Source organism: Molossus molossus, unplaced genomic scaffold (assembly GCF_014108415.1).
Source record: "Molossus molossus isolate mMolMol1 unplaced genomic scaffold, mMolMol1.p scaffold_m16_p_10, whole genome shotgun sequence".
NCBI lineage: Eukaryota > Metazoa > Chordata > Mammalia > Chiroptera > Molossidae > Molossus > Molossus molossus.
In genome coordinates, this window is record NW_023425345.1 from 2,588,933 (window position 1) to 2,601,054 (window position 12,122).

At 42.9% G+C, this 12,122-nt stretch overlaps 1 protein-coding gene across 1 annotated transcript; it reads left to right on the forward strand.

Annotated features, from left to right (window-relative positions):
* Window positions 1-14: 14 nt before the first annotated feature.
* Window positions 15-8,069, forward strand: PHF5A (PHD finger protein 5A). The gene is made up of 4 exons (XM_036250944.1): window positions 15-277; window positions 678-701; window positions 1,201-1,367; window positions 7,387-8,069. The coding sequence occupies exons 1-4, from the start codon at window positions 226-228 to the stop codon at window positions 7,474-7,476; spliced, it is 333 nt and encodes a 110-aa protein (XP_036106837.1). The 5' UTR covers window positions 15-225; the 3' UTR covers window positions 7,477-8,069.
* The last annotated feature ends 4,053 nt before the right edge of the window (window positions 8,070-12,122 follow it).

A 12,122-nucleotide genomic window follows, 5' to 3' on the forward strand; every position in this document is an offset into this window, starting at 1 on the left:
TTTTTTTCACACAGCTGCCAGGACTTGGCTCCTCAGTTACGATGGAAACTGTTCTTTGGAACAGAAGGGTTTTGATCCCGCGAGAGCGAGCGGTGCTTGGTGCAAATATTGTGAACGGATGGAAGCCTAGAGGACCAATCACTGCGACAAGGAGGCAGGAACAATGGGGGTAAAAGGTCGAACGGAAGTTCCCGAAGCTTCCGGTGGCCGGTTTGAGTGCGAGCTATGGCTAAACATCACCCGGACTTGATCTTTTGTCGCAAGCAGGCTGGTGTTGGTGAGACAGCTTCCATGCCCGCAGCTCTCTGGGTGGGAGTAGTAGTAGCAGTTGGGGAGTCAAGGGTTCCCATCTATTCCTAGAGTATTACCTCGGGGCTCCACGTTTCCCGCCCCACCGCGAGTAGCGTAGGAGCGCGGTTTGCGGCCTCCAATGAAAAGAGGGCGGGGAGCCAGAGGCGGGTGGCCCGGGTGGGGTCCGGAGAGACAGATTGCCCAGGACCTGGGAAGGGCTTCAGGAAGGTGTGCCTTTGGAAAGTTTATGAGGATAAGGTGAATGAGATCGCTCAGGGCTCACTTCAGTCCCTGCTTCTGTTCCCACTCCAAGCTCAAGGATGTTTTTCCCCTCTTCGTCAAAATCTTAATTCTAATTGTACTTTTTACCGTCTTTGATTTTGCAGCCATCGGAAGACTGTGTGAAAAATGTGAGTGGAACACGCCTTCCCAAACACCCCACCCCTTGCACTCAGTTTCTGTGCAGCCAGCAAACGGGCATTTCCTGTGGGGCCACAAAGAGGGCTTTAAGTAGCTATTACTAGAAGCACGTGAACACTGAATGCCAGACTGCAACCAAAAGCCTCCTCCACCTCCCTACTCCAGCTTGCACATTTTAGACACTATGTTTAGGTTTTGAGAAAAATCTGTAGCTTTGGACAGGAAGTAGCATGACCCCTGTCTCCAACACACAATTTTTACCAGTAATTATATGTACTTATCCAACAGGTGCTGTTCTAAGCACTCGTTAGTTGATTAACTTTTTCCGATGTGTTGTGGAGGTTGAGATGGACCAAGTAAGCCAAGTTTTGTAATGCCAAAGTAGAAGGCCCTAAAGTCACTGTCCAAAGGAGACTGGTGTTTCTCCCCATAACAGGAGGAGGACAAGGACTTGCAAGTGGGCATAACTCCATTCTGTTTTCCACACAGGTGATGGCAAGTGTGTGATCTGTGACTCCTATGTGCGCCCCTGCACTCTGGTGCGCATATGTGATGAGTGTAACTACGGCTCTTATCAGGGGCGCTGTGTGATCTGTGGAGGCCCTGGAGTCTCTGATGCCTATTATTGTAAGGAGTGCACCATCCAGGAGAAAGATGTGAGTGTATTCTAAACTTCCCATCTGATCTTTTATTTAACAGCACTTTGCCAACCATGGCAAACTCCTATGGTCTGTGGAGATTACTATGTTCAGCTAGTCACCTAGGTTATAATTTCGTCAAATTCTGTGAGCCAAACTGGGTGTAGTCCAATAAAAGGCAGTTATTTTCCATCAAGGGTAAAATGCAAAAGAAGCAAATCTTTGTCCACACCAGCAATTTGAAGAGCCCTCTCTCTATTCCTTTGATGTCTCTGATTATTTTTATTCAGAAACAACACCCTGCATTTTGTAAGTCCTAGCACAGTGCATGGTGTATAATAACCACTCAGTAATTCTCTTTACTGTCATTAAGGACTGCTTGGGTGGAGGTAGTGATGTTTGAATTTGGGATGATTCAAGTTGATTTCAGCTTTAAGCAGTTAAAGAATGCCTTTGGTTTGATACTGTGGGATTGATTTCTGTCTCATGACATTTTTGGCCTTTGACATTATGTGGTGGAGTAACTATTTAACTCTTTGAACCAAAAGAAGGATAGAGGGCTTACAGAGCTATAGTAAGGGTGAGTTTTACCATTTTTCTTTAGCAGACTTCTTGGGGGGTGGGGAGGAACCCTGTGAATCAGCTTGTTTTCTTCTTGTGACACAATAAAAAGAAGTGATACAATACCAATAGGCTAATAGAAGGTATCTGGTTACCTGATCTAGGAGAAGGCAAAAAAATGTGTAATTCTTAATAATATTATCATGAGCAAAAAGTAGATAGTTTATAGATGTTATCTCCCTTATTCTTCATAATAACTTTGTTAACTAGAATAACTTATCCCCACTTTACAGTTCCTCATCCATCTAATAAGTGGCAAGCCCAGACTGACTAAACCTAGTTGGTGTCCCCATTACCCTGAGTTGTCCTTTCATAAATATTTTTTGTTGTTGTTAATCCTCACCCAAAGATATTTTCCCAATGATTTTTAGAGAGAGTGAAAGGGAAGGAGGAAGAGAGATAGAGAAACATCGATTGGTTGCCTCTCGAACATACCCTGACTGGGGCTGGGGATTAAACCTGCAACCCAGGTAAGTGCCCTTGACCGGGAATCAACCCTTCAGTGCTCAGTCCAACACTAGGGTATAAATCTTTTTGGTTAAATGTGCCCCTGTTGAGAACAACCCAGTCACCTCAGCAGTCTGTGCATTTGGATCCTGTCTATCCCCAGTAAGTGGATAAGACTATTTATTACTTAATTAAGCCTTCTGTTATTTAGGGAGAAGAGAAGGGTCATAGATAAAGTATGACAAACATAATTTCAGTTGGTGATTTGAACTTTCTCCTGACCTAAACTGTGATTTGCATTTATTTACCTCTGGCTGTCAGATCATATCCTGCTTCTCTGATCCACCAGCTAGGTTCCACTCCTTTAGTAAAAAGATCTTGGTTTGTGTATTTGGATCTCGTTTTCCCCACTTCTTGGTACAGTGCCAGGCATGTAGTGTAAGTATGAGACACATTTTTGGTGATGCCCTTATAAGTCTTCTATAGGAGTTCCTCTACAGGTTTTCTGGTATATAGTATTTGTTTGGTAATTGTTTATAGTCTATAAGCAGTGAAACTATGGTAAGACAGCAGTGAAGAGGAAAGTATAAATAATGTTAAACTAGGTAGAGTCCATTAAGGTTATTTTCTTGAACTTTTTCATGGTTGTAGCTGGAGTTGTTATCTGGTATAAGCATATAACCAGAGAGTGCTTAATAAATGTTAATTGCTCTGACTCATCTGCATGTGGTGTGTGACCTGATACCTTTGGATCCTCGTTCCTCATTCTGTCCCTGATCATTGTTCTGGACATCATTTCCCCTACTTCACATTATACAGGAATGTTCTGAGGACATTTGAGATGACATCTAGCTTACATTTACTCAGCCATAGTTTCCAAGGACACAAAGCAGTCAAGTGACATGATCCAGACTCTCAGCCTTACAGATCACCATGTAGATTAAGTGCCTAAGACTTTTTCCTGTGCAGAAATCAATAAACTAAGCTGGGTGTTCTCTAGTTTTTCAAAGCTTTGATAATACTCAGGAGTCTGGGATAATACCTGTGGCCATTGCTGCCAGAGGACTAATTTGTAGTTTCTTCTAATGCAGCAGCATCTTGATTCCCCTGTAATCCTTGATTCCTTTACTCCTTTACTTACCATTTTGCTCAGCTGTCCCAACCAGAAAACAAAAGAGCAGCTAATATTTGGGGAGTTTTTGCTATGTGCCAGGTACTATGCCTAACATTCTTTTCAAAAAATTCTGTGTGATATAGATGAGGATATTAAGGCTTAGAAGTGTTAGGCAACTTGGCTCAAGGTCACATGGCTAATAAGTGGCAGATCTAGGACTAGAATCCAGGTCTCTCTGAGTATTTCTCAACTTTTTTTTTTCTATATTGCCCCCCCAAGGAGAAAAGTTAACATTTAAATTCAGTTAAATTTTCTCCCTAACAAGGGGAATTACATACTAAGGAATAAGATTTTGCTGGGTTAGGAGGAGCTTTAGGTTATATACCACTATAATGTCAAAGATGTTTTCATCCCCTTTGAGGATGCATGGTGTAAAAGCACCTAATTCTACCACCTCACTATATTGTTTTTAGGGTGGTTACAGATGGGCCTCTCACTCTGCTATTTCTACCATTCTCGTCTCCCCATTTCAATGAACAGCAGAGCAATTAGATGCAAACAATAATTGATTCTTTACAAAGTTAATTCAGAAATTTATCATCTTTAACTGCCTAGACCATGTGGAAAGTTTGGTTCTTGCCTCTGTGAAATCCTGTTAAAAAATACCAGACTGGCCCTGGCCAGTTTGGTTCAGTGGTTAGAGCATCAGCCCCCAGATCAGAGAGTCCCTGGTTTGGTACCTGCTAAGGGCATGTACCTTGGTTGCAGTTTGTCCCTGGCCCCAGTTGGGGTCATGTGGGTGACGACCACTCGATGTGACTCTCACATTGATGTTTCTCTCTCTCTCCTTCCCACTCTATCTGAAGATAAATGCAAAAATGTCCTCGGATGAGGATAAAAAAAAAAAATACCAGCCCTGACCGGTTTGGCTCAGCAGTTGGAGCGTTGGCCTACAGTCTAGAGAGACCCGGGTTCAATTCCCGCTAAGGGCATGTACCTCGGTTGCAGTTTATCCCTTGCCCTGGTTGCGTTGTGTGGGTGGCAACCACTCGATGTGTTCCTTTCACGTCGATGTTTCTCTCTTTCTCTCTCTCTTCCTCCCACTCTATCTGAACAAAATATCAAAAAATGTCCTCGGGTGAGGATAAAAAAAAAAACCAGACTGGAAGGCAGAAAGCCCATGTTCAGGACTAGGCTTTGAGGAACTCTACAAAAAGGAATTAATAAACCCTGTTACCTCATGGATGCAGTTACTGAGAGTTTGAAGGTCTTTAAAAATAAACTTTTAGATAGAAAATGTGATCCTACTTGTAGGTCCCAAACCAGTGTATAGTCTGGTTTTTATTTATTTTTTTTATCCTCACCCAAGCACATTTTTTGATATTTTGTTCAGATAGGGTGGGAGGGAGGGAGAGAAAAACATTGACGCGAAAGGGACACATGGAGTGGTCGCCACCTACACGACCCAACCAGGGCCGCGGACAAACTGCAACTGAGGTATGCGCCCTTAGCGGGAACCGAACCCGGGTCTCTCCAGACCGCAGGCGGACACTCTAACCACTGAGCCAAACCGGCCAGGGCTAGTCTGGTTTTTATGTCATTGGTATTCATTAAACAGTTGACGGAAGAAGGACAACATTGAGCATCGTCTCAGGAACCAGGAGGTCCCCGGTTTGGTTCCGGGTCAGAGCACGTGCCTGGGTTGTGGGCTCAATACCTGGTAGGCGGCGTGCAGGAGGCAGCCAATCTGTATTTCTCTCATCAATGTTTCTTTTTCTTTTGTTCGGTATGTGCCCCTAGCAGGAACCGAACCCGGAACTCTCTGGTCTGCAGGCCGATGCTCCAACTGCTGAGCCAGACTGGCCAGATATCATCAATGTTTCTATATCTCTTCTCTTCCTCTCCCTAACTCTCTCTGAAATGAAAACATTAAAAAAAAAAAAAGTAGAGTCCTGTCTTCACAAAAATAACTTATACAAAAGCCGTGTATGTGTGTGTTTGAACCATTATGAAATTGCTGATTTGTTTTTGGCAACTTCTTATAACTTACTAACATCTGACTATATGCCAGACATCGTTTTAAGTATATTTATTGATTCTTAATTCTAGGCGGTAGGTTCTGCAAGTGTATATGTGACTGAGCAGACACAGGGAGGTTAATATTTAACAAAATTCAGGTAGCCTAGCTCCAGAGCCTACTGTCTTAACCTCATCTATGAGTGAGAAGGGAGCTGCACACATTAGGGTGGCACCTCCAGGACTCTGTGACTAAGTAAATACAAGTTTGTAAACATTGACCGGTCTACTTATTTTACAGTTGAGAAATACAAGTCCAAAGAGAAGTGACTTGCCCACAGTCGCACAAGTCAGTAAAGCACAATAAGCCTAAACAGGTTATCATCATACCACAAAATTTCATAGCATCTGTAAAGGTCTTAGAATACTGTTGTGTTTAATGTCAGGCTACTTAGAGTTCACCTAGCAAGCCATTCATGGGGCTGGGCCCATAGCCTGGTTCTCTCAGCACGATGGTAGTTCCCAGTGTGACACATGTTTTCTAGAAAATAATGAAATATTAGTGTTGGCTTTGTGTGTTTTTTTGGTGTTGTTTTGTTTGTTTGTTTGCTTGCTTGCTTATTTATTTATTTTGGTATGTGCCCCTAGCAGGAACCGAACCCAGGACTCTCTGGTCCGCAGGCCAACGCTCCAACCGCTGAGCCAAACTGGCCAGGGTGGCTTTGTGTGTTTTCAGATATTTTTGTAGTATTGACATTAGCCCCTGAAAAAAGAAGTCAGCTGAATTAGAAACGAGATGTCTGAGGGCTTCATTGATTCATTCCATAGCCCAGTGTCACAGGAAGCAACCTCCTTTGACATGGATGTTTAATAAAATCATCAGACCTGTGAAGGTTTTTTCCAGTAACAACTCCCCCAGTGTTCCTCCCATCATTCCAAATCAACTGATGGAGTCATCATTTCTGCAGAACACAGCTTCCCAGGGGCTTCACTGAAACCACTCAAGCTCACAAAATGACCAGAAGAGCATATCATTACAAATCAGAGTAGGTACTGTCAACAGCCATCGCTGGCACAGTAGCACTCTTCCCCCAAGACCATGTGTCAAATTAAGTGAGTTAATAAGGGCATATCAAACCCTGTATTCTCTTGTGATATTTAAAATATAAAGTACTATTTCCTAAAAGTCTTTAGGTTTTTTTCCTTGGTGGTATTCTCTCCTTCCTTGGGATAGTGGAAGAGCTTGATCTGTAGATGAGTGTTACCTTTTCTTACTTTTCACTAGAAGAAAACCCTTTGGACATCGTAAGAGTTTTAGATCCTACTTCAATTATACCATAAGTATTAGCAACAGAATTGGGCTAAGAATCCGATATTTTAAGTGCAGACCCCTGGATTGCAGGTAGACAGGCACTGGGCACATTCTAGGTACTTAGTAAGTTCTTTTTTTTTTTTATCCTCACCCGAGGACATTTTTCCATTCTTTGTTCAGGTAGAGTGGGAGGGGGAAGAGAAGAACAGAGAGAGAGAGAAACATCGACATGAAAGGGACACATCGAGTGACTGCCACCCTCAGGACCAACCAGGACTAGGGACAAACTGCAACCGAGGTACATGCCCTTAGCGGGAAACCCTTAGCAGGAACTGAACCCAGGTCTCTCTGGACCGCAGGCAGATGCTCTAACCGCTGAGCCAAACCGGTCCGGGCAATAAGTTCTTGATAATTGATGGAATAGGATAACTAAAATGGCAAGACCATTAATCCCAAAGTTATTTTTATGTTAAAGCCCTCTCAATATAGGCTCAGAGACCTAACAACTTCTCTATTCTGTTTTCCAGAGAGATGGTTGCCCAAAGATTGTCAATTTGGGGAGCTCTAAAACAGATCTCTTCTATGAACGTAAAAAATACGGCTTCAAGAAGAGGTGATTGGTGGGTGACCTCTTTCTCCCCTCATCAAGTTGCTGCAGCTGCCAGAAAAGACACCTACTACTGCCAACAAAAAGGAAGCGGAGTGCAGAACATCGCCCGAACCACCTGTTAGTATGCTGGCACCTTTCCACCCTTTCCTCTCCTCTCACCCAGATATGGTGGCAGGAATGGAAAAGGATTCCTCACAGAGTACTCTGGCAGACTGTATCAGAGAAAAAATGATAGGTTCGGTCATGGTTTTTCTTGAATTCAAGAAGCAAGACTATTTTCCACATTGATAAGTTCTCTCCACCCCAGGAGCTTCTAAGCTTCTAAAACAGGAATAATATCACTTAAGTGTTCTTTTGTTTAGTGTTTTCTTGACTGTAACCTACCTGTGCTCTTACAGCAGCTCTAATGGTAGTTGTCTTTGCTGAAACATCAGTGTGGTAGGGAGCTCTCAGAATAATAAATGTGGGCGTTTAATCTTGTAACACCAGGTGGTGCTGGTTCATGTTATTTTTCTTCTAAGAAACTGGAAACCCTTTCTGTTGCCATTGTATTAATAAAGTAGGTGTTTATTTTCTGGTAGTTGATCACCATTCAATTTAACTCTGTGAATTTATTTTAATCACCCAGGAATTTGTGGTTCAGAATAGAAGTATTGGGATTTTCTTATTTCTACTGGAAGAAATTCAAAACTATCCATTTTTTATTGGATAAAAGTTATTTTTAGAAACTTACTATTTTTCTTTTCCTGTCCAAATTTAATTTTGAACTGAAGAAATAGCTTCCAGTGATGGGGAAGGGAATGAGACAAAATGTATTCAAATTGATGAGTTAGGAGAACTGAACTTAGTTGATTTGTTTCATAAAGTGCATATATGCTCACAGTAAGGATTTCTCAAAGTAAATTAACAAACTAAGGGAAATTCACACATAACTTGACCCTAACTCAACTCTCTGTACTTTGTGCCCACTAGAGATGATAAACAAGTTACCCTGAGGAAGCACATGCATAATTTGAGACATCTGGTCAAGGTCTTTGGACACCATTGATTTGAAAATGGTTGTGAGTCCAGAGGATCCACAGGCTTGGCCCCAGTTTGTTCTGCAACTTGGTGGCAAAGCCAAGGAAAGAAATGAGTCCTCTGACTTCTTTGGTTTGGATCAACAAAACTCTTGATTATTGTGGACATATTGTGTCTAAAATCAAATTAAGATAATCTCTACCTTTTGGAATTTAATAAAGAAGCCTGCCAGAAACTGTTCTAGTATAACACAGAGGATGCACAAAGGGTTTTTTTGTTTTTGTTTTTTTGTTAGTCCTCACCAAGGATATTTTTTCCATTGATTTTTAGAGAGAGGGAAGGAGAAGGGGAGAGAGAGAAACTTTGATGTCAGAGAGACAAGTTGATTGGTTGCCTCCTACACATGCTCCAACTGGGGCTAGGGATCAAACCTGCAACCCAGGTACATGTCCTTGACCAGGAATCGAACCTGAGACCCTTTGGTGTACAGGCTGACGCTCTAACCACAGAGCCACAGTGGCCAGGGCCAAAGGAAGGGTTCTTGACCCAGCTTGGAGGCACCTCAGGAAGGCTAGGGGAAAGTCATAGTCACAGAGCTAAAGATAATCTTTAAGGCTTCCCCATCTTGTACCCTGCCACCCTGCACTCCAGACATGGGCTCCTTTCAGTTACTGAAGCTACTCTCCTTCCTTCCTCAGTGCTTTAACCTGTCAATCTCTCTCCAATGCTTGGTCAGTCTTGCTCAGCTAACTCCTACTCATCCTTCAGACCTCAGCAAAATATTTCCTCAAAGATGCCTCTCTGGACCCCCAATCTAAGTTAGTTCCTCTTATACTTATACTTCTACATAGCACCATACACATTTTGTTTATAGCATTTGGTAATTATTTTTTAAATGTTTTTATTGATTTGAGAGAGAGAGAGAAACATTGATGTGAGGGAGAAATGTCGATTGGCTGCCTCCTACGCACCCCTACTGGGGATCAAGCCTGAAACCTGGGCATGTGCCCTGACCAGGAATCGAACCAGCGATCTTTTGGTGCACGGGATGACACTTAACCAACTGAGCCACTCCAGCCAGGCTGCATTTGGTAGTTATTGACTTTTTTTTTTTTTTTTATCCTCACCCGAGGACACTTTCCCATTTTTTGTTCAGGTAGAGTGGGAGGGAGAGAGAGAGAGAGAAACATAATGTGAAAGGAACACATCGAGTGGCTGCCACCCACACAACCGACCAGGGCCGGGGACAAACTGCAACCGAGGTACATGCCCTTAGCGGGAACCGAACCTGGGTCTCTCAGGACCGCAGGCCGACGCTCTAACCGCTGAGCCAAACCGGCTAGGGCTATATTTATTTTTTTTGGTACGTGCCCCTAGAGGAAACTGAACCCAGGACTCTCTGGTCCGCAGGCCAATGCTCCAACCGCTGAGCCAAACCTGCCAGGGCTGCATTTGGTAATTATTCACTGTCAGCTCCTAGGCTGTGTTCTGTGGTGGCAAGACCAAATCTGTTCTGCCCAGCAGGTAGCAGGTGCTCCATAATGAATAAATTGTTGAGGTCAAAGAAAGCAGATAATAAATTAGGCTTTGAAACATATGTTGGAACCTAAAAGCAAGGGGTTGGGTGGCAGATGAGGGCATTTGTGGGTTGGGGGAGATAATCTGAACAGGATGATGTTTGGGGAGCGCTCTAAGCAGTTCTAAAGCATCAGGTGTAGTTTATAGTATGCATTGTTGCAGAGGAGATCATTTTCAGATTAATAGAATTTGTCACTGACTCTACAGTAATTTTAGTTTTAATGTATAATATGAGTCAAAATGTTTTGCCAAAAAACATTCAGTTTTTAAAATTTATTTTCCCCCCAATTTGAACTTTTATTCTAAGTCCTGAATGCAATTCTATACAGAATGTCTTATTCTTTTTCATTTTACAGAGGCTGGCATTTGTTCTTCTCCATACTTTTTTTTCATTAAAAACATATTTCACATTAACTTACAGGTGGTGTATGACTCCTACTTTTAGTATTAAAATAAGTTTTATTTATTTAAAAAAACATGCCCTGGCCAGTTTGGCTCAGTGGTTAGAGCAAGGGCCGGCAGACCAATGAGTCAGGTTCGATTCCAGTCAAGGGCACATATCTTGGTTGCAGTTCATCCCTGGCCCTGGTTGGGGATGCGTGGGAGTCAGCCACTAGATGTGTCCCTTTCACGTCAATGTTTCTCCTTCTCTTTGCTCTCTCCCTCCCACTCTATCTGAACAAAAATGGGAAAATGTTAAAAAATTAACTTAAAACAACAATGAGGTATCACCTCACACCTGTCAGAATGGCCACCATCAACAAATCATCAAACAAGTGTTGGCGAGGGTGTGGAGAAAATGGGACTCTAGTACACTGCTGGTGGGAACGCAGACTGGTGCAGCCACTATGGAAAACACTATGGTGTTACCTCAAAAAATTAAAAATTGAATTGCCATTTGACCCAGTGATCCCACTTCTAGCAATATACCCTAAGAAGCCTGAAACACCAATCAGATAGAATATATGTACCCCCATGTTCATAGCAGCACTATTTACAATAGCTAAGGTCTGGAAACATCCCAAGTGTCCATCAGTAGACAAATGGATAAAAAAGCTGTGGTACATATACACAATGGAGTACTATGCAGCTGTAAGAAAGAAAGATCTCTTATCCTTTGAGACCACATGGAGGGACCTGGAGAGTATATCCTAAGCGAAACAAGCCAAGCAGAGAAAGACAAATATCACATGATCTCACTTATTTGTGGAATATAATGAACATAACAGTCTGAGGAATTGGATAGACCCAGAGACGTGGAAGTAGGGTACAGACTGACAACCCTCGGAAGAGGGGGTGGTGAGGGGAGGGAAGAGATAAACCACAGAACTTATATGCATGTACACATAACTGATGGACACATACAACAAAGCTGAGGACAAGGCGGGCGAGATGGGGAGGAGGTTTTCAATGGGGGAAAAAAGGAGAGACATCTGTAACAAAAATAAGTTAATAAAAAAAATAAAAGTTTATTTCTAAAACAAAATTATTTTAAGCCCTGGCTGGTTTGGCTCAGCGGTTAGAGCCTCGGCCCGTGGACCGGAGAGTCCCAGATTCGGTTCCTGCTAATAGTACATACCTCAGTTGCAGTTTGTCCCCGGCCCTGGTTGGGGTTGTGTGGGTAGCGACCACTTGATGTGTCTCTCTCACTTTGACGTTTCTCTCTCTCTTCCTCTCTCCCTCCCACTCTATCTGAAGATAAATGCAAAAAAAATGTCCTCAGGTGAGGATAAAGAAAAGAAAAAAAAGTTAGCTTAATAAGCCTGACTGGTGTGGCTCAGTGGTTGAGTATCATCCTATGCACTAAGAGGTCACTAGTTCGATTCCTGGTCAGAGCCCATGCCCAGATTGTGGGGCAAATCCCCAGTGGGGCATGCAGGAGGTGGCCAGTCTATGTTCTCTCATCGATGTTTCTCTCTCTCTCTCTCTACCTCTCCCTTCCTCTCTAAAATCAATAAAGAAAAATAATATTAGCCCGGCCGGTGTGGCTCAGTGGTTGAGTGTTGAACCATGCACCAAGATATCACCGGTTTGATTTCTGGTCAGGGCATGTGC